The sequence below is a fragment of the Ranitomeya variabilis genome, chromosome 5 (genome assembly GCF_051348905.1).
Source record: "Ranitomeya variabilis isolate aRanVar5 chromosome 5, aRanVar5.hap1, whole genome shotgun sequence".
Classification (NCBI taxonomy): Eukaryota; Metazoa; Chordata; class Amphibia; order Anura; family Dendrobatidae; genus Ranitomeya; species Ranitomeya variabilis.
The window spans coordinates 325676598-325701161 of NC_135236.1; the positions used below are offsets into that span (position 1 = coordinate 325676598).

Sequence of the window (24564 nt, forward strand, 5' to 3'; positions counted from 1 at the left end):
AAACTGAAAAATTGTCTACTTAAAGTGTTTAATGCAAAGTATATATTACACTACCAAACATTAAAAATGTAACAACAAGAAGTAGTAGTAGTAGAATTTTGAAAATCACAGGATAATAAACATGGTAATGATATGCCAATGATGTAAAAATGGAAGGAAATTTTTCAAAACATTTCGATTTATTCAGTATTAATTATGAGTACCACTCACAAAAATACAACCACTTACATGCTAGCAATGAGGTTGTCAATGGTTATATCTGGAATGTTATATCAAGCTGAATGTACTTGGGCACGCAGATCATCAAAATCCACTTCTGGCAGCTCCTTGTGAAATTGCAGACCAACAACATCCAAAATGTGTTCAATGGGACATGAGTCTGGTAACTTTGCAGGCCATAGTAGCACATTTAGGCAATACAAGCTGGGCACAGTAACACAAAAATGTGGCTTGGCTTTGTTACATTGAAAAATGGCTTTAGGGACACTTTGGAGAAAGGGTCGTACCACTCGTTCCAAATCAATGTAACGCTGAGGTGTTAGTGTAGCTTGAATAAATACTACAGAGGTTCAGCTACTTTACATTATGCCACTCCACACTATAATCCTTAGAGCAGGAACGGTATGGCATTTCCTTGTATAGGCCTCTACATGGCATTGCCCATGTGGTGTTTATTATATTCAAAGAATGGTATGTAGTGATCTATTCTCTACTGTAAGTGAAATTGGACATTGCATACCAAGCCAAAGGTGTCAAACTGTGTCTGCACAAATTTTCAAAAGGCATTTGAATAACCTTGAGCTATGAGCCGGAATACAGCTACACGTGTTCCATTAACCTCACCCTACTGCACTCGAAGGCTATCGTGGTTCCAAGCAAGATGGCAATGGAGGCTTTAGTGGAGGTCTATCCTCTTAAGCAATCAGTCTCATTTTTTATTTGGAGGTAATAATAGCTGGAGACTGGTCTGAAGATCATGTGATCAACACCTAGAAGATGCCTTCATAAGGGAATGCAAAAGCTTCCTTGGAGCTGTTGAAGCCTGAATGGCCACATCGCGTGATGTAAGTTGCCCGAGTGTCCCAAATGTGCAATTATGGCTTGCAGCATGTCTGCACTCTGCTCTCATCGAGCACATCTGGGGCATCATTTGTTGGCATTAGCAAAGGAAGATTACAGCAAATAGCATTCACTGTTTGTTTTTTTTAAAACAAAATTCACTTCAGTATGTGACCTGTCAGTTGGATTTCCCACTGAAAACATTAGAAGGTAGATTTTACAAGATTTTGTCTAGTAATATGCACATACATACCACTAAATAGATACTGTACATATATAGTAACACAATATTGCTTTTCATGTGTACACATATATTACTCCTATATACTGTGCACACCAATAAGGCTCTGTTCACATCACAGATTTTTGTCTACATTGGAGGTATGTTTTGGTAGGACTCCTGACATACATATCTGCAGAAGGCTGCAATGCATCCCTGGAATTTACCTAATCCTGGCAAACATGCTAAACAAATGTAAGAAGAACATGCAATTAACAGAGCCTAATAAAAATGAGCAAATAAATTCTAATGAACTTTACAAAATCCGCATTTGCCAAAATGCAGATTTTTTTGTAATTCACTTCCGTGCATATTCATCAGAATAGACGCTGATGGCTGCTATTTTTAAACAATAATAGGCAAATAAAAAGTTAAGAAGATGAAAAAGAATCCTAATAATAAGAGAGGAGAACTTTTGGTACTCTACAAGCTGCATAAAAACTTTATTTCCAAAATTAGTGTATATCATGGGGTAGAGTTACATGGTGTCTGACTGTGTTACAGCCATTTCACATTCACTTATGCTTCATCTAAACCTTCAGGTTTCATTTCAAAAGGAGGGATCGGGAGACCCCCATCATGGAGATAGGACTTGCATCTATTAGACACCTATGACATATCATGTGTATATGACGTAAATGTCTGTTGAGAGTCAACACCTTTAAGTAAAATAAACTTTAATATCATTTGCATTACTGTTTTCTAGAGGTATATTGACAAAGCGAACAGAACATATACATGGGGACCAGTAAATGGGACAGACTATAGGTATGTACATTTAAATTTTTTTATATAAAAAAATACATCTCTACTTATATGATCTGTATACAGTGTGAATATTTCCATTTAGTGCATTTCTTCCTTCAATTTTAACATACTGGTTAGATGATATGCAAATTGCCTCTTCTGAGAAAAAGAGGACTTAAACTCTACAGCGCCACCTATTGGAAGTAGCGATCCTACAAGTCACAATCAACCCTTTAACGAGTCGTGCAATATGACTTAGGATAAAAGCCAAATCAGTATCTCAATTCGCAGACACGGTGTTTCGGGCTGTTGGCCCTCGTCAGTGCGAAGCATGAGAACTGATTTGGCTAGGTGAGAGGCTCTGGACATGGGGTCTAAGGGGTATCGTTTCTCCTTATGGAGAGTGACATACCATCTCTGGCTTGCATATTTAAATTCCCAGAGGAGCATTGTACGGCAAATAAGCCTCCTTACCTTGACAAGCCAGAGATGGTATGTCACTCTCCATAAGGAGAAACGATACCCCTTAGACCCCATGTCCAGAGCCTCTCACCTAGCCAAATCAGTTCTCATGCTTCGCACTGACGAGGGCCAACAGCCCGAAACACCGTGTCTGCGAATTGAGATACTGATTTGGCTTTTATCCTAAGTCATATTGCACGACTCGTTAAAGGGTTGATTGTGACTTGTAGGATCGCTACTTCCAATAGGTGGCGCTGTAGAGTTTAAGTCCTCTTTTTCTCAGAAGAGGCAATTTGCATATTTAAGTTCCCAGAGGAGCATTGTACGGCAAATAAGCCTCCTTACCTTGACAAGCCAGAGATGGTATGTCACTCTCCATAAGGAGAAACGATACCCCTTAGACCCCATGTCCAGAGCCTCTCACCTAGCCAAATCAGTTCTCATGCTTCGCACTGACGAGGGCCAACAGCCCGAAACACCGTGTCTGTGAATTGAGATACTGATTTGGCTTTTATCCTAAGTCATATTGCACGACTCGTTAAAGGGTTGATTGTGACTTGTAGGATCGCTACTTCCAATAGTTGGCGCTGTAGAGTTTAAGTCCTCTTTTTCTCAGAAGAGGCAATTTGCATATTTAAATTCCCAGAGGAGCATTGTACGGCAAATAAGCCTCCTTACCTTGACAAGCCAGAGATGGTATGTCACTCTCCATAAGGAGAAACGATACCCCTTAGACCCCATGTCCAGAGCCTCTCACCTAGCCAAATCAGTTCTCATGCTTCGCACTGACGAGGGCCAACAGCCCGAAACACCGTGTCTGCGAATTGAGATACTGATTTGGCTTTTATCCTAAGTCATATTGCACGACTCGTTAAAGGGTTGATTGTGACTTGTAGGATCGCTACTTCCAATAGGTGGTGCTGTAGAGTTTAAGTCCTCTTTTTCTCAGAAGAGGCAATTTGCATATTTAAATTCCCAGAGGAGCATTGTACGGCAAATAAGCCTCCTTACCTTGACAAGCCAGAGATGGTATGTCACTCTCCATAAGGAGAAACGATACTGGTTAGATGATATAATATGTTTGATCCCGTAAAATATAGAATGATACATTGACAGAAGACATTCTTTTTATAACATGTGACAAAATAAAATATATGGATACATAGAGCCATAATGCTTAATCCTTGTAATGGTTAATTATAAGCCTTTTTAAGGCTGTGATTAAGGGCACTTATTACTCATTTTGGCCTTTTTCGGTGCTGTGTAATAAGGTAATAACATGTTCGAGGATTTAGCGAGTGTCATCTTTGTACTATTCCAAACCAGAGGAAAGGAACAACCCAGTATTATCCTTAAGAAAGGGTGGAAATCTCAATTTTGTATTGTCCACATGTTAAAAAACCTATGAAATAGATGGTGCTCTGCTTCAAAGACCCTCGAGCTGGAGAGGCGAAAAATGTGACAGTTAAACAAGGAAAAAAGGTCAGTTGGCATATAACAATGCTTCTACGGGTTTCAGAACCATTCTAAGAGCCTTGTAGAAGCCTTCTCATATGCAAAATGGCCGTCGTCTGACAAATCGCACCTGCTCCTGCTCTCCCTACCTGTCTGCATGTTTTTAAGGAAATTAAATAAAGAAGTGACTTTATCTGGGTGACTATGGATTCTTTTCCTTATTCATCTGTGTATTATGTCTGTCAATAATAATAGTGGTGTCTAGATGTTAACAGAGAGACGGAGCTCCCTCTTTGCCCCATCAGCACCCTATGTCTATGGTTGCTTTTACAACCTGAGGCTAAGAAATAACCTTGGGATCTACCAGTTACGATAGCCTGTTATGCCCTACCATAAGAAGGCTCTAACAGGCATCATGTAAAACTGACAAGCCTGATACATTGCAGAACATTAGTATTGCAGTGTATTAGACTATTGATGAGTGTATATGATGTAAAAGATCCCATAGTGGGACTAAGTAAAAAAGTTTTTTTTAAAATAGAGTAAATAAAAAAAACACATGCAGAATTGCTATCACCACATCCAGAATGACCTGAGCTGCTATTAAATTGTCACATTATTTAACCTGTGAAGTGACCACCATAAGAAAAATAAAAAACAAGCCAAAAATGCTGTATTTTGATCATGCCACCAAACAAAAAGTGAAACAAAAAGCAATCAAAAAGTTTTATGAAAAAAACAACTAGTATGATGCATACAGCATCTTGTCCCATAAAACTAAAGCTCTCACATACCTCTGTCAGTGGAGAAATACAAGCGTTATAGCTCTCAATATGATAGTGGGAAATAAATAGTGTGTAAAAGTGGCAAAAAACTATATAAATCTGTTATTGCTGTAATTGTAGTGTCACTACAAGTAGTTGTCTTATCAAATTTACTGCATGATGAATAGCAAAAAATGAATTAAAAAAATATGTAAATTGCAGTTTTTAAAATCTGCATCACAAAAAATCTGAATAAAATGCGATAAAAAAATATAATGTACCCCAAATAGGTTCCAATAAAAAATGTATCTCAACCTTAAAAAGCAATCACTAATACAGTTTTTCAGGTAAAAAAGTAAAGTAACAAATATTAAAATTTATTAATGAAAAAAAAAATTGTAAAAAAATGCATTTCTTAACATCTAAAACTACATATACAAATCTGGAATCATTCATAATGCACAGTGAATGGCATAAAAAACAAATAATTGGTATAATATCCCTTTCAAACTGCATAAACTGAATCCTAATATTTCCAATTGTTGGAGGTGTGGAAATAATGAGGGTGATCTACCTCATCTTTTTTGGTCAAGTATTCAAGGTTCCTGGGAAATTCCCATAAGAGTTTTTTAAGGTCATGGCCTGGTCTTTTGTTACCCTTGTATCCCAAATTGTACCTGCTCAATATCCCACAATTTCACATAAGTCATAGATCCCAACAGCTTTAATTACATCTGACCATTGCTGCTAGAAGACTAATAACATGGAAGCTTGTGCAACCTCCATTAAATAGTGAATTACACACGCGTAAACAAGACGTACGAAGCATGGAGCACATTACAACCTTCTACCATATAATTGTCTAAGGGTCACTTCCGTCTGTCTGTCTGTCTTTCTGTCTGTCTGTCTGTCACGGATATTCATTGGTCGCGGCCTCTGTCTGTCATGAAAATCCAAGTCGCTGATTGGTCGTGGCAAAACACACGCGACCAATCAACGACGGGCACAGTCCTTCGGCAAAATGGCCGCTCCTTACTCCCCGCAGTCAGTGCCCGCTCCATACTCCCCTCCACTCAGCGCTCACACAGGGTTAATGGCAGCGGTAACGGACCGCGCTATGCTGTGGTGTAAAGCACTCCGTTACCGCTGCTATTAACCCTGTGTGACCAACCTTTTACTATTGATGCTGCCTATGCGGCATCAATAGTAAAAAGATCTAATGTTAAAAATAATTAAAAAAATAAAAAATCGTTATATACTCACCGTCCGTCGGCCCCCGGATCCAGAACCGGCCTTCCCCGCTCCTCGCAACGCTCCGGTGACCGCTCCATGCATTGCGGTCTCGCGAGATGATGACGTAAGCGGTCTCACAAGACTGCTACATCATCATCTCGCGAGACCGCAATGCACTTTTGGGACCGGAGCGCGCGAGGATCATCGGTAACCGCTTCGCCTGCATTCGGGGGCCAACGGAAGGTGAGTATATAACTATTTTTTATTTTAATTCTTTTTTTAACAGTGTTATGATGCCCACATTGCTATATACTACGTGGACTGTTCAATATACCACATGGGCTGTGCAATATACTACGTGGGCCCGGCAATATACTACGTGGCCCGTGCAATATACTACGTGGCCCATGCAATATACTACGTGGGCCGTGCAATATACTATGTGGGGTGTGCGATATACTATGTGGGGTGTGCGATATACTACGTGGGCCGGGCGATATACTATGTGTGCCGTGCGATATACTACGTGGGCCGGGCGATATACTACGTGGGCCAGGCGATATACTACGTGGGCCGTGTGATATACTACGTGGGCCGTGCGATATACTACGTGGGCTGTGCGATATACTACATGGGCCATGCAATATACTACATGGGCCGTGCGGTATACTGCGTGGGCCGTGCAATATACTGTGTGGGCCGTGCGATATACTGCATGGGCCGTGCGATGTACTGTGTGGGCCGTGCGATATACTGCGTGGGCCGTGCGATATACTGCGTGGCTGTGCGATATACTGTGTGGGCCGTGCTATATACTACATGGGCCGTGCGATATACTGCGTTGGCCGTGTGATATACTGCGTGGGCCATGCGATATACTGTGTGGGCCGTGCGGTATACTGCGTGGGCTGTGTGATATACTGTGTGGGCATATAGAGAAAAAGTGTATGCATAAGAACAAATGGGATCACCAAAAACAATAATAGCGTACAAAAAATTATTTTTTATTGAGAACACCACACAAAAACATTAAAAACAATTAAAAGGCCCCCACCACAAAGGTAGAGGTTACGGGTCTATAATAATTATCATAGGTAAATACCAGAAAAAACACTACCAAGCCGATTATAATAAACAATACAGTCAAATCACAATTTCATTCTGTCAGGTATAGACATGCTGTTATTCCACAGGATTTTACCATGAAACATCATGGTGATATAAATATCCATACAAAAAGCAATACATGAGCAACAAAAAGGTATCTAGGCTGTAGATCTGCCACACTATTTTTTATACAGGCTTCCACCACAGATACCTGAAGTCTTACCTAGCCTGTCAAAAGGATAACCCCTGACAGTTTGGCATGCTGGGGAGGATAGATCTGATCAGCTGGCTAAGTGTTAAAACAGATCTATCCTCCCCAGCATGCCAAACTGTCAGGGGTTATGTGGCGGAAGCCTGTAGAGAAAATAGTGTGGCAGATCTACAGCCTAGATACCTTTTTGTTGCTCATGTATTGCTTTTTGTATGGATATTTATATCACCATGATGTTTCATGGTAAAATCCTGTGGAATAACAGCATGTCTATACCTGACAGAATGAAATTGTGATTTGACTGTATTGTTTATTATAATCGGCTTGGTAGTGTTTTTTCTGGTATTTGCCTATGATTATTATTATAGACCCGTAACCTCTACCTTTGTGGTGGGGGCCTTTTAATTGTTTTTATTGTTTTTGTGTGGTGTTCTCAATAAAAAATAATTTTTTGTACGCTATTATTGTTTTTGGTGATCCCATTTGTTCTTATGCATACACTTTTTCTCTATATGGTCATATGTCAATTATGTATGCAGTAGGTGATCCCTTTTCTTATTATTGGATGGTGCCCACTCAGCACTGTGTCTTTGATGATATACTGTGTGGGCTGTGCGATATACTGAGTGGGCTGTGCGATGCGATATACTGCTTGGGCTGTGCAATATAATGCGTGGGCTGTGTGATATACTGCATGGGCTGTGCGATATACTGCATGAGCTGTGCAATATACTGCGTAGGCTGTGTTATACACTACGTGAACTGTGTTATACACTACGTGGCCTGTGTTATACACTAGGTGGCCTGTGTTATGCACTACGTGGCCTGTGTTATATACTGCGTGCGTGGGCTGTTATATACTACGTGGCTGTGTGATATGCTATGTGGGCTGTGTTATATACTACGTGGCTGTGCTATATACTCCGTGGGCTGTGCTATATACTCCGTGGGCTGTGCCATATACTGTGTGGCTGTGCTATATACTAAGTGGCTGTGCAATATACTACGTGGCTGCTATTTACTACATGGGTTGTTATATACTACGTGGCTGTGCTATATACTACGTGAGCTGTGCTATATACTACGTGGTTGTGCTATATACTACATGGCTGTGCTATATACTACTTGGCTGTGCTATATACTACGTGGCCGGCCGCGAACAATCAGCGACAGGTGCAGTCCGGCACCGAATCCTGTGTATTCAATGTATTATTCTAAAATCTTCATAAATAAACTACATACATATTCTAGAATACCCGATGCATTAGAATCAGGCTACCATCTAGTGATAAATAATACAGTTGAGCACTTTGAAGTCGTCTTGACTCCTTTGGACATATATTGGGTGCAAAGAGATTGTTCATGATCATGGTTAGATAAAGAAGTTCTTGTAATCTCTTCTGAGTTAGAAGTATTCTCTATTCCCACTTCTGTGTTATTGTCTTGTCATTGTCCTTGTCTAAATATTATTGTAAGATGTGGATTCTTCAGCTTTGAGTCCTTTCTTTGTTGATGGTAGATTAACAAGTTATACTGTTAATTATTGTATGCTAAGTTTTATCCTAAGTTTTATCCTTGCGTCCTAAGTTTTGTTTTCTTATTATGTAACTTTGTTTTGAAAATTAAATACAAATTCAGTCTTTCAAAAATAATTATAATAAATAATTCCTAAATGGCATTTTTTTTTATTCTGCCTCCCAAAATTCAAAGCAAAGCTAGGTAGACATATATCTTGTGGTCTGCGCTTTGCATTTACATTGGGGTTTTCATCTAAATCAGCAAAAAATATGATTTGTCAAAACTCAAAATGGAAATATTTATTATAGTGAGGTAGATAAAATCACTTTAGACTCCATATAACTTCTTTTCCTGTTGTATTAGTTTTTTAGGCATGCACAAATGTGTGTTGATCACAGTTTTAAGCATGTCTAAAATGACAGGACACCAGAACACAGGCCAAACAGAGTCTAATTTGAGTCCATTTCCATCTGTAGCTAATGGTTTTAGCAGAGATTCTATCTTAATCTAGGTTTTGGAAAATTAAGTTGGAACTCCTACATAAGTGCTCACCAAAGGGCATAGAATAAAGGTAAAACTAGCCCTAAAGATTAGCAAAACTCTGAATGAAAAATATAATTGTAGGGGAATATATAACAGCAGTAGAGTTACATTTAGTTGAGAAAAGGACTCACTGGATTTACCCATATTGCAGGGACTCAGAACCATAGGGGGTCTCCTGAAAGAATACTGAGAGGTGTCAATCATGACACCTTGGTCTAGAGAGCCAAGTTTCCATATGTGTTCAGATGGTGATGCTGAATATTTAGAGACACAGAATATTTGAAATGCAAGGTTCTGGCCCCTAAATTAGCCCATTTCTGTGAGGAGAGAGGAATAAAGAAGTCAGACAAATCCAAGGACCTGCTGATTGGTGCCTTGATGGAGCAAGACTCAGAGCAGAATACCGTGGCACCTGGACTAGGAGGAAGCCTATTTTATGGGTGACCTTTTTTGATTGTCTGACAGTATTAACTTTTGGGGACTCATCACTCCATGTGTTTGATGAGTGGTTGCATAAAGTTACATATTTGGGGTGTGTAGTCTGTGTTGAGGATGTGATTAAAGCTCACTTTATAGCATGTAACAGAGGTCGAGGGCTAGATTGAATGAGAAAAAATAAATTAACCCTTGCAGATGCACCCCTTCTACTGAGTAATGTGTACATCACAAAAACTATATACCTAAAACCCCACAAAAAAAACCCTTACTTGGGTCCATCATCAGTCAATGGAAAAAAAGGGGTTACTACAAGGGATGAGCGGACCCATGGAAGTTCAGGTCTTGACACCTGACCTTGACCTGAACTTTAGTCCTAAGTTCTGTTCAAGAACTAGAACTGTACCTGAACTTGAACCAGAAAGCGAATCACATTGAAAACAATGGAGACCCAAACTTTGTATCAGGGAAAAAAATCTCTCTCTCTCCCTCTCTCTCATCCCCAGACTTGCCTGGAACACTGAACATTAATATAGACTTCTGGGAGAAGTTTGTGCTCAGAGTTTAGCACTGGACACTAACTGTCCGGTATGAACTCCGAACTTTTAAGTTTTGTTTCGCTCATCTCTGTTTACCACATTACCGGTTGTTCAGAGGCTCTAAAAAACTGAAATGGTTCCCAAAAAACAATGCAGAAAAATCTGCACTCCCAAAGTCATATGGCACTGCTCCTTTCTAAGCCTCACCATGTACCAGTACAACAGTTAATATTCACATTTATGGCATTCTTATAGTAAGGAGAAGGAGAAATCGCTTAACAATTTACTGTGTATGTGCCTCCGGAAGAACAAGATGGGCACTATATATTGACATATTCACAACTGCTTGCTTATTTCTGAAAAACACTTGCATGGTCACTTCACCCATAGTTCAATACCCCGAAAAATATAATTTCCAAAATGCATCACTTTTGGGGAGTTTTGGCTGTTTTACCACCAAATAGGCACTGCAAATGGCACCCACAAATTATTCCAGCAGAATCTTCTCTAAAAGTCAGATGGCGCACCTTTCCTTCTCAGCCATGCCATGTGCTTAAATTATATATTCTGACCACATATTGGGTATTGCTGCATTTAGTTGAAATCGCATAATCAGTCGTGGGTTCCATTTCCTTTTATGAGCCAGGAAAAACATTTAAAAATGTTGAGCTAAGGCAGCATTTAAGTGAAAAAAAAATTGTTTACATTTTTTCTGCCCCAATTCTGTTGTTACAATACTCGTTTTAATGCTATATAAATGCATTGACAAATGTAGTTTCCATTACTGAGATAGGAGATGTCAGTTGGTACTCATAAAGGTCTATGGAAAAGGGAGAGAGGAGGAGGGAGGCAGCCACAGACACGCTTATGCATGTTCTCCTGAAACAACAGTTAAAGGGATAAAAAAAGATAAGTTTTAAAATTTGCAAATATTTCAAACTTTTTTTTACATTTCTGATATTGTCATAAATAAATGCAAAATATGTCAACATAACTTTACTATTAACATAAAGTACAATGTGTCATGAAAAAAATTCAGAATCTCAGGGATATGTTGAAGTATTACAGAGTATTTCAAGAAAGAGTAATCCATTTCAGATTTGAAAAATGGTGCTTGGCCCCAAAGACAAAAATGTACTCCATTATGAAGGGGTTAAATTACTGACAGATGAAGTAAACACTGAGATAGATAAGTCTGTAGTAAGCTTACATGACAGTATTTATTTAGTATTTTGCATATGTTTTGTAAGCCAAAATTGGACATGTAACTTACAGAGAGAAAAACCATAATTGAAAGCTTCACAGTCCTAGTTTTAACTTACTTGCAAATACCAAAATGCTGATGAAATTTACTAACATACATAATACTTTTATTCTGTGAGTTGTTACAGTTATAGCAATAAGAAGTGTGTCCATTTTTTTTATTTTTTATTACTTTTGCACAGTAACACTTTTATACTAAAAACTATTTTTGTTGATGCAATTCAAGAACTTTTGATGGGAAATAAACTTTTTCCTGTGCGCTTTTTTGATAGTTTTTTTTTACTATTTATTATTTTTATAGCCCTGTTAAGAGATATTGCAATGCTATCTAATGATCGCTGATATAATACTTTCAGTATGCCAAAACACTTTTTCTTGTCATCTTTTGGACCTTCAGTGCCCAATGTCAAATATGGGCTTGAATATCTAAAGCCTTACCTTTATTATTTACTGTACCCATATGTGTTTCCTCATTATACGCATCATCAAAATTTAGCATTTAAAAATTTGAATATTTTGTTCTCATGTTCCATTTTGCAAGCCTAGAGTGCCACCATTTCCATTCTGTATAAACCGAAATTGAGGGTTTAAAAAAAAAAGCTTTGGAAAATGTTTAGCAGACTACATGTATTGGTACCAATTCTGCTTCTTAGAAAGGCGTAGCTAGGACTTCTTTCACATAGGAAAAATATTCAGTTGCTCTTTTCATTTTTCTCAGCCTTTTAGAGCATATTCTAGATATACTGCAACCAAATTAAGCCATTTCATGGCTCTCGAAATGCCACGGTCATACAGTTTTATTTACTGTTGTATTAATTATTACTATATGTTGATTATGTCTGCAATGCTAGAAGCAGTTTAGAAACACAAGAATTATGGGCATATGATAAGGGATAAGTTGTAATCTGTTGTCAGCATTATTAAGCCATATTTTATAGAAATGTGTGGTGACATTGTGAGAAATAAAGTATGCTGCGGTTGAAAAAAAAGCCCTTTTGCTCCTTGATTCATTTAACTTAAATATCTCCACCTGTGCACAGAGGGGAAGGGATTTAATGATCCTAGTAACGTACAAGATGTTTGACTCTGAACAGATGCAGTCTGACATTTTCCAATAGCTCCTGAATCAAATTGCAATTTGCAAACTTCTAGTGTACTTCTACCGATCAGATGCTTGTCTTCAAGCTAATTGGTTATGTGAATTCGAGGCTTATCTTAATGGTTTCATACAAAGTGTCCTGAGAAGTCATCCCATTTTTGTTCGACTGCACAATGGATGCTCAGATTTCTTCTCCATATCATGTAACAAACATTAATACAAATTTAAAATGTAATTAGAAGAGTATAATTTTTAACCTCTTAATTACCCCCTTCATATTTTTATGGTGGTCATTAACACGTCTTATTCTACAGAGCTACCATAAAAAAAATAATAGTGCTGCCAACAGTGCTAAAATAGACATACCTTGTCTTTTAATTTACAGCCTTGGCATGGTTTAAAGCTGTGATATGTTTACCATGGTTGTCATGATTGGGATAAACCTATCAAAGTTGTAACAGGCCGGTTAGTAGGATGAACTCAGGCTGCACTCTACTGTTACCATCTTTGCTTCGATTGTCATTTTGTAAGAGGCGAGAAACGGACCTGCTGAGAGATCTCAAAGGTGATAAATGTCTCAAGCAAAAACAAATGTTACATAAATCATAATACATTTTACATATTTGCAATCTCTTATTTATAATGCTAGTCAGGTTTTGAGCTAAGGTTTGGGCTAGGGTTAGAATTAGGCATAGGGCTAGGTTAAAAGCTAGGCTTAGGGTGATAGCTGCATAAAAACACAGAAGATGGGCTAAAAATAAATTACAAAAAAAGTAACGTTTTATATTGATATACAGTATATTTCTTATTGTGTTATTTTATTCATGAGGCAATGTAACATTTATAGTGAGGAGCAAGCTAATGCTATTTTGTGCTTAGATTCAGGTAGTTACACAGTATCCTCTTCAGAGGTGGATATCTTATGGAGAGACACTGCAAGTTGTTGAAGTTGCACTCTCGAATGTAGCGAAGTAGCCTTCAAGTGATGATCCTAAAAAATATTTGTGATCATAGAATATTTTTTTATTTTCAGGAACCTCCAATTACAGCAACTTTGGTAATAAACATAGATGTCACAAATTTTACGGATGTAATATGTGGGGAGGGGGCAGCGGTGAGTGGGATCGCACTGGGATCCCACTGGTAGGAGGCAGGAAAATGTCCCCATTGCAGGAATCCGGTGCTAGGGAAACCACATGGTCCCGATACTTAAAGTGAGGTGAATATTCATTAGCCGCTTCCCCGCCCACCTGTCAGCACCGAGCAATGAGTGGGGAGCAGCAAAGGAATATACCTTCACTTAAGCAGGGGACACACATGGTTTCCCCAGTGCCAGATTCCTGCAGCAGCTGGGGAGATCTGTGTCCGGTGGAGGAGGGGGCAACAGCAGGGTGCTAGAGGAGAGAGGGATGTGGCATACTTAACAGCCCAGTCCCTACACAGGCTGTGCTGGATGCTGAGTGCTGCGGCATAAGGACCTGTGTGAGGTCATGAAGAGGGCGGGCTGGAGCATCACATATCAGCACAGAGCCCTCCCTCTTCATGTCGTCATCACAGGTCCTTCAGACATGGCACTAGAATCTGCAAGCTTCCTCTTATGACCTGTAAAAAGGCAATAAGAGGGCTCTGTGCGGTCATGGGATGCTCCAGCTCTTTATCTCACCATAGTGTGGCTGGCTGGCTGCAGGACCTGCACAGCCTGAACAACTAAGAATGAATTAAAAGATTAGTCACCATAACACACAAAAAAAGCACTCTGCCACTCCTGTGGTGAACTATAACTCCCAGCATGCCATAGCATCTGCAGGACATGCTGGGAGTTATAGTTCTCACATGGGATCTTAAAACAGCACTCCAGTGTTATTTTTCAGTGCTGGAGTGGCGCTTTAAATATAAGCCCAGTGCCCCCATTCTTATACTCCCCCTCCAGCGTCTTCACATAGTACTTTACACACACCACACTGGTCCCGCAGCACCATCTTCTACCTGTAGCTTCCAACATAATAACACACTATTATATATAATAACACCACATATAATAGTATGTTATTTATGTTATTAATAGTGATGAGCGAGTATACTCGTTGCTTGAGATTTCCCGAACACGCTCGGGTGACCTCCGAGTATTTGTTAGTGTTCGGAGATTTAGTTTTCATCACCTCAGCTAAATGATTTACAGCTAATTGCCAGCCAGAGTACATGTGGGGGTTTCCTGGTTGCTAGGGAATCCCCTCATGTATTCAAGCTGGCTTTTAGATGTAAATCATTTAGGCTGCTTTCACACTAGCATCGGTATGGGCCTGTCGCAGTGCGTCGGGCCGACGTACCGACGCATGCTGTGAAAGAAATGCCCGACGTGGGCAGCGGAAGCAGTCTTACGACGCTTCCGCTGCCCCATTGTAATGTCCGGGGAGGAGGGGCGGAGTTTCGGACTCGCATGCGCGGTCGAAAATGGCGGACACAACGAGCAAAAAAAGTTACATGTAACTTTTTTTGTGCCGACGGTCCGCCAAAACACGACGCAACCGTCGCATGATGGTTGTGACGTGTGGCAATACGTCGCAATGCGTCGGTAATGTTAGTCTATGGGGAAAAAATGCATCCTGCAGACAACTTTGCAGGATGCGTTTTTTCTCCTGAATGATGCATTGCGACGTATTGCAAATGACGCTAGTGTGAAAGTAGCCTTAGCTGAGGTGGTGAAAACTAAATCTCCGAACACTAACAAATACTCAGAGGTCACCCGTGCGTGCTCCGGAAATCTCGAGCAACAAGTATATTCGCTCATCACTAGTTATTAAATATTTTACCACATTTTTTTGCTTCAAATAATTTTTCCCTATTTTCCACCTCTAAAACCTAGGTGTGTCCTATAGTCTGGTGCGTCTTATAGTCTGAAAAATACAGTAGATAGAAAGAAATACAAATATGTGTATTTTAAGTGTTAAGAGCTAGCATTATATAAGTATAAGTAGTTGTGATGATAATAATAATTATTAGCAATATTATAGTCACAACAATGTAAATTTATATCATGCTAGATCTTAACAGTTAAACTGCACATATTTTTCTTCTTTCTTTTTATGAATTTTACCTCTTTAATTGGATACACTGCACAAGTAGTCAGAACCTAACATCAGTGCACTTGATGCATGCCATGTGCTAATTAACTCGTTTGACCTGTTATTTAGATTTAGCTGGCAGATTATCCTACTTTATGCTTGGATTTTGTATGAGCCTTCACAGTGATAACCGAGACATACCATATGTGCAACTTCTGCTGTTGAATAGGGACCCAGTTAGAAAAAAACCCAATTCACCCTTAAAAGGAAAATAAAACTGTTTTTTACTGCCTGCTAGACTGCATGCAAAGGACTGTGCTAATGGGTCCCATGGCTCATTATTATTGGTGGATAAGTGTCAGTAAATACAAAATTAGTGCAGAGATTTGTGCAAGTTGCAGCCAACGAACTGAATGATCTGCCAGTTCTAATTCTCTATAACTGCATAGAATACTGATGAAAATAAATCATAGACTTACGGTTGACAAAAATACCTATTTGCAGATTTCATTTGAAATGGGAAAAAGGCATATTTTTAGTTAACAGCAAACTTGCTTTTGTAGCTGTTTTAGCAATGGGCAGAGTAAAGAATATGGGGGGCATAATTTTATGCCAATCGACTATCATATCCAGTGAAAATGTGAAGCTGAGACAGGACACCTGGCTCAGCAGGTAGTCCAGCTGCAAAAGCTCCAAGTTAAAAACTCACAACCTAGCAGCCTTGTTGGCACCAAGTCCTTTATGGCTGCACAAACTCCTCCTGGGAGCCCAAGCTGCTTAACTGCTTCAAAGAAACCCACCCAGACAGACAGGAGCTGTATTTTCATAAGAAGTTATGGAGTTATCGTACATTCTAGTCATACACTGGTTACATTTCCAAGATTGCAGGAACGAGATGAACTCTTGCCTAGGTCTCACCCATTCTAGCACCCCCAGAGTGGAGAGATACGTAGAACTGCTAGTAGAAGCCAGGTAGGGAAACCATATTTGGTCTTCATGCATGACAGGGGCACAGCCGGATACAATGGTGCCAAAACAGTCTCCTTATGACGTTCCATTGAGAAGTTATGATTCATCATAGATTTTGGAGTATCAGCTACTAAACCCAAGGTGAAAGAACCTAGGACTATCCTGTGGGCAGGAAAGGGAGTTACGAGAGGTTAATTGCTCATGCGAGGCTGTGACCTAGGGTTCTCTTCTACGGGATGTCACACCTTAGTATCATGTTGGAAGAAATCAGAAACAACTGGCACCTCACACCTCCCATGTGGCTGCACAGCCCCAAGGCCTAGCAACCAACTGGTAACTGACTTTTGTAACATCTGTTCATACTTAATGTACCACCACATTTATTTGTACATATATGTACAGTGGGTACGAAGTCTTCAGACCCTTTGAATTTTTCACTCTTTGTTTCATTGCAGTCATTTGGTAAATTCAAAAGAGTTCATTTTTTTCTCATTAATGTACACTCTGCACCCCATCTTAACTGAAAAAAACAGAAATGTAGAAATTTTTGCTAATTTATTAAAAAAGAAAAACCGAAATATCACATGGTCATAAGTACTCGGACCTTTTGCCCAGACACTCATATTTAAATCACATGCTTTCAATTTCCTTTTGATCCTCCTTGAGATGGTTCTACTCCTTCATTGGAGTCCAACTGTGTTTAAATAAACTGATAGAACTTGATTTGGAAAGGCACACACCTGTCTATATAAGACTTCACAGCTCACAGTGCATGTCAGACCAAATGAGAATCATGGTCTGACATGACATGGCGGCCATGACCAATCACCGATGGGCACAGTCCGGCTGTGAATTTACCCCTTCCTACTCTGTCAGTGCCCCCTCCAGTCAGCGCTCATGCAGGGTTAATGGCTGCGTTACACCATGTTATGCCACGGAGTAAAGCAGTCTGATAATGCTGCTATTAAACCTGTGTGACCAACTTTTTACTATTGATGCTGCCTATGCAGCATCAATAGAAAAAAGATCTAATGTTAAAAATAATAAAAAAAAATAAAAAATCATTATATACTCACCTTCCTGCGCCTTTCCCGCTCCTCGCGACGCTCCAGGCCATGCATTGCGGTCTCGCAAGAAGATGACATAGTGGTCTTGCGAGACCGCTAAGTCATCTGGGTAATTTTGCAATGCATTGCTGGGAACGGAAGCTGGCGGCGGCATCGCGCACAAAGGGACAGCTTTGCTGGACGCCGGAGGGTGAGTATATAACTATTATTTATTTTCATTCTTTTTTTAACAGGGATATGGTGCCCACAGTGCTATATAGTACTTGGGCTGTGTTATATAATGCGAGGCTGCTATATACTATGTGGGCAGTGTTATAAACTGTGTGGCCTGTGTTATATACTGAGTGGGCAGTGTTATATACTACATGGGCAATTTTATATACTACGTGGGCAATGTTAAATACTACGTGGGCTGTGTTATATATTGCGTGGATGCTATATATTACGTGGGCTGTGTTATATACTTTGTGCGCAGTGTTATATACTACGTGGCCTGTGTTATATACTACATGGCTGGGCAATATACTACGTGGGCAGTGTTATATACTATGTGGGCTGTGTTATATACTACATGGGCAGTGTTATATACTACGTTTGCTGTGTTATATACTGCGTGGATGCTATATATTACGTAGGCTGTGTTATATACTACATGGGCAGTGTTATATACTACGTGGGCTGTGTTATATACTATGTGGCAGTGTTATATACTACATGGGCGGTGTTATATACTACGTGTGCAGTGTTATATACTATGTGGCTGGGCAATATACTACACGGGCAGTGTTTTATACTACGTGGGCAGTGTTATATACTACGTGGGCTGTGTTATATACTGCGTGGGCAGTGTTATATACTATGGGCTGTGTTATATACTGCGTTGATGCTATATATTACGTGGGCCGTGTTATATACTCTGTGGCAGTGTTATATACTACGTGGGCTGTTATATACTACGTGGCAGTGTTATATACTACGTGGGCAGTGTTATATACTACGTGGACAGTGTTATATAGTATGCGGGCAGTGTTGTATACTATGTGGGCATTTTTATATACTACGTGGGCAGTGTTATATACTACATGTGCAGTGTTATATACTATGTGGTCATTGTTTTATACTACGTGGGCAGTGTTATATACTACGTGGCTGGGCAATATACTACGTGGCAGTGTTATATACTGTGTGGGCTGTGCTACATACTACATGGCTGGGCAATATACTATGTGGCAGTGTTATATACTACGTGGGCAGTGTCATATACTACGTGGGCTGTGTTATATACTGCGAGGCTGCTATATACTACGTGGGCAGTTTTATATACTGTGTGGCCTGTGTTATATACTATGTTGGCAATTTTATATACTACATGGGCAATGTTAATTACTATGTGGGCTGTGTTATATACTGCATGGATGCTATATATTACATGGACTGTGTTATATACTACGTGCCAGTGTTATATACTACATGGGCTGTGTTATATACGACGTGGGCTGTGTTATATACTATGTGGCTGGACAATATACTACATGGGCAGTGTTATATACTACGTGGGCTGTGTTATATACTATGTTGTCGGTGTTATATACTACGTGGGCAGTGTTATATACTACGTGGACAGTGTTATATACTACGTGCACAGTGTTATATACTACGTGGCTGGGCAATATACTATGTGGGCAGTGTTATATACTACGTGGGCAGTGTTATATACTATGTGGGCTGTGTTATATACTGCGTGTATGCTATATATTACGTGGGCAGTGTTATATACTATGTGGGCTGTGTTATATACTACGTGGCAGTGTTATGTACTACGTGGGCAGTGTTATATAGTATGTGGGCAGTGTTATATACTATGTGGGCATTGTTATATACTACGTGGGCTGTGTTATATACTGCATGGGCAGTGTTATATACTATGGGCTGTGTTATATACTGCATGGATGCTATATATTACGTGGGCCGTGTTATATACTATGTGGCAGTGTTATATACTACGTGGGCTGTGTTATATACTACATGTCAGTGTTATGTACTATGTGGGCAGTGTTATATACTACGTGGACAGTGTTATATAGTATGTGGGCAGTGTTGTATACTATGTGGGCATTGTTATATACTACGTGGGCAGTGTTATATACTACGTGTGCAGTGTTATATACTATGTAGTCATTCTTTTATACTACGTGGGCTGTGCTACATATTACATGGCTGGGCAATATACTATGTGGCAGTCTTATATACTACGTGGGCAGTGTCATATACTACGTGGGCTGTGTTATATAGTGCGAGGCTGCTATATACTACGTGGGCAGTTTTATATACTGTGTGGCCTGTGTTATATACTACGTTGGCAATTTTATATACTACATGGGCAATGTTAAATACTATGCGGGCTGTGTTATATACTGCGTGGATGCTATACATTACGTGGGCTGTGTTATATACTAAGTGTGCAGTGTTATATACTACGTGGGCTGTGTTATATACTACGTGGGCTGTGTTACATACTACATGGGCTGCGTTATATACTACGTGGCTGGACAATATACTACGTGGGCAGTGTTATATGCTATGTGAGCTGTGTTATATACTATGTTGTCAGTATTATATACTATGTGGTTGGGCAATATACTACGTGGGCAGTGTTATATACTACATGAGCAGTGTTATATAGTACGTGGACTGTGTTATATACTGTGTGTATGCTATATATTACGTGGGCTGTGTTATATACTATGTGGCAGTGTTATATACTATGTGGGCTGTGTTATATACTATGTGGCAGTGTTATGTACTACGTGGGCAGTGTTATATAGTATGTGGGCAGTGTTATATACTATGTGGACATTGTTATATACTACGTGGGCAGTGTTATATACTACATGGGCAGTGTTATATACTACGTGTGCAGTGTTATATACTATGTGGTCATTGTTTTATACTACGTGGGCAGTTATATACTACGTGGCTGGGCAATATACTACGTGGCAGTGTTATATACTACGTGGGCTGTGCTTCATACTACATGGCTGGGCAATATACTACGGGGCAGTCTTACATACTACGTGGGTAGTGTCATATACTACGTGGGCTGTGTTATATACTGCGAGGCTGCTATATACTACATGGGCAGCTTTATATACTGTGTGGCCTGTGTTATATACTGCATGGGCAGTGTTATATACTACGTTGGCAATTTTATATACTACATGGGCAATGTTAAATACTATGTGGGCTGTGTTATATGTTGCGTAGATGCTATATATTACGTGGGCTGTGTTTTATACTACGTGCACAGTGTTATATACTATGTGGGCTGTGTTATATACTATGTGGCTGGACAAATATACTACATGGGCAGTGTTATATACTACGTGGGCTGTCATATACTACATGGGCTGTGCTATATACTGCAAGGCTGCTATATACTACGTGGGCAGTTTTATATACTGTGTGGCCTGTGTGATATACTGCGTGGGCAGTGTTATATACTACATTGGCAATTTTATATACTACATGGGCAATGTTAAATACTATGTGGGCTGTGTTATATACTGTGTGGATACTATATATTACGTGGGCTGTTATATACTACGTGCGCAGTGTTATATACTATGTGGGCAGTGTTATATACTACATGGGCTGTGTTATATACTATGCTGTCAGCATTATATACTACATGGGCTGTGTTATATACTGTGTGGATGCTATATATTACGTGGGCTGTGTTATATACTATATGGCAGTGTTTTATACTATGTGGGCAGTGTTATATACTTTGTGTGCTGTGTTATATACTACGTGGGCTGTTATATACTACGTGGCAGTGTTATATACTATGTGGGCAGTGTTATATACTACGTGGCTGGGCAATATACTACGTGGCAGTGTAATATAGTGCGTGGGCAGTGTTATATACTATGTGGGCAGTGTTATATAATACGTGGCTGGGCAATATACTTTGTGGCAGTGTTATATACTACGTGGGCAGTGTTATATTCTACGTGGGCTGTGTTATATACTACGTGGGCAGTGTTAAATACTACGTGGGCTGTGTTATATACTGCGTGAATGCTATATATTATGTGGGCTGTGTTATATACTACGTGGCAGTGTAATATACTACGTGGGCTGTGATATACTAATATACTACTTGGGCAGTGTTATATACTACGTGGGCAGTGTTATATACTACGTGGGCAGTGTTATATACTATGTGGGCTGTGTTATATACTATGTGGCAGTGTTATGTACTACTTGGGCAGTGTTATATACTACATACACAGTGTTATATACTGCGTGGGCTGTATACTCCCTCTTTAGATGCGGCCTCAGGACAATCCTGGACCTGGTTTCTCAGGGAATCTCTGATGAAAACAAGAAATCTTCTGTTGGGCATTGATGTTTTCCACAGGTTCCCAAGAGTCTTCCTCAGGGGGATATCCCTGCCATCTTATCAGATATTGGAGCCGATTCCTACGAATCCTGGAATCAATAATTTCCTCCACCACAAATTGTTCTTGCCCATCAATCACCACAGGCTGCGGAGGTGGCACAACACATCCCTTGAAGGTATTAGGAGATACAGGCTTTAGTAAAGATACATGAAAAACTGGGTGTACCTTCATTGTCCTAAGCAGTTTCAGCTGGCAGGCCACAGAGCTCACAATACCGTTGATCTTGAAAGGGCCAATGAATTTCTGTCCAAGTTTTTGTGAAGGCGCGTTTAACGTCAGATTCTTAGTTGCTAACCACACGGAATCTCCTACCTTGAACATGGGTAGAACCAGAAACACATGGGCTACTTGCACACTGAACAAGTCTGTAGGAACCTGTTCACACCACCAGAAAACTTGAAGACACAAAAAAGCACAGTGAGGTCAAAAATACTCTGTTGTAAAAAAATCACAGTAATAAGCAAGTGCTAGTCAAAAGATGTAAAGAAAACAGGGTATTTAGTTGATACGTTTTTTTGCAAAAAAATGTATACTAAGCTGCTCCACCAAATCGCCAAGGTATACCCTTATAGAGCAGTCCTAACTAATGTATGCAATCCCTATCTGATGTATTTAAAACCTGATTATCTGTATAGTACCTGTATAAGCAGGGTTCAGAGAGAAAAAAATATACATGTGGACATGCAGGATGGAACAGCTTAAATGCAAATGACCCACAGAGGAGTGGTGGACTCCCCAGTCTTGTAGAAACAAGAGAACAATTATAGAACCAGAAACACATGGGCTACTTGCACACTGAACAAGTCTGTAGGAACCTGTTCACACCACCAGAAAACTTGAAGACACAAAAAAGCACAGTGAGGTCAAAAATACTCTGTTGTAAAAAAATCACAGTAATAAGCAAGTGCTAGTCAAAAGATGTAAAGAAAACAGGGTATTTAGTTGATACGTTTTTTTGCAAAAAAATGTATACTAAGCTGCTCCACCAAATCGCCAAGGTATACCCTTATAGAGCAGTCCTAACTAATGTATGCAATCCCTATCTGATGTATTTAAAACCTGATTATCTGTATAGTACCTGTATAAGCAGGGTTCAGAGAGAAAAAAATATACATGTGGACATGCAGGATGGAACAGCTTAAATGCAAATGACCCACAGAGGAGTGGTGGACTCCCCAGTCTTGTAGAAACAAGAGAACAATTATAGAACCAGAAACACATGGGCTACTTGCACACTGAACAAGTCTGTAGGAACCTGTTCACACCACCAGAAAACTTGAAGACACAAAAAAGCACAGTGAGGTCAAAAATACTCTGTTGTAAAAAAATCACAGTAATAAGCAAGTGCTAGTCAAAAGATGTAAAGAAAACAGGGTATTTAGTTGATACGTTTTTTGCAAAAAAATGTATACTAAGCTGCTCCACCAAATCGCCAAGGTATACCCTTATAGAGCAGTCCTAACTAATGTATGCAATCCCTATCTGATGTATTTAAAACCTGATTATCTGTATAGTACCTGTATAAGCAGGGTTCAGAGAGAAAAAAATATACATGTGGACATGCAGGATGGAACAGCTTAAATGCAAATGACCCACAGAGGAGTGGTGGACTCCCCAGTCTTGTAGAAACAAGAGAACAATTATAGAACCAGAAACACATGGGCTACTTGCACACTGAACAAGTCTGTAGGAACCTGTTCACACCACCAGAAAACTTGAAGACACAAAAAAGCACAGTGAGGTCAAAAATACTCTGTTGTAAAAAAATCACAGTAATAAGCAAGTGCTAGTCAAAAGATGTAAAGAAAACAGGGTATTTAGTTGATACGTTTTTTTGCAAAAAAATGTATACTAAGCTGCTCCACCAAATCGCCAAGGTATACCCTTATAGAGCAGTCCTAACTAATGTATGCAATCCCTATCTGATGTATTTAAAACCTGATTATCTGTATAGTACCTGTATAAGCAGGGTTCAGAGAGAAAAAAATATACATGTGGACATGCAGGATGGAACAGCTTAAATGCAAATGACCCACAGAGGAGTGGTGGACTCCCCAGTCTTGTAGAAACAAGAGAACAATTATAGAACCAGAAACACATGGGCTACTTGCACACTGAACAAGTCTGTAGGAACCTGTTCACACCACCAGAAAACTTGAAGACACAAAAAAGCACAGTGAGGTCAAAAATACTCTGTTGTAAAAAAATCACAGTAATAAGCAAGTGCTAGTCAAAAGATGTAAAGAAAACAGGGTATTTAGCTTGATACGTTTTTTTGCAAAAAA

General features: G+C 39.6%; 1 protein-coding gene across 5 annotated transcripts in view; it reads left to right on the forward strand.

Annotated features, from left to right (window-relative positions):
• CACNA2D1 (calcium voltage-gated channel auxiliary subunit alpha2delta 1) overlaps positions 1-24564 on the forward strand; it is a 1329605-nt gene that overhangs the window by 1111273 nt on the left and 193768 nt on the right. For all 5 annotated transcript variants that reach the window (XM_077264669.1, XM_077264672.1, XM_077264671.1 and 2 more), the window contains exon 21: positions 2046-2107. In XM_077264669.1, the coding sequence (XP_077120784.1) occupies positions 2046-2107 (62 nt within the window). The remainder of the gene's footprint in view (positions 1-2045; positions 2108-24564) is intronic.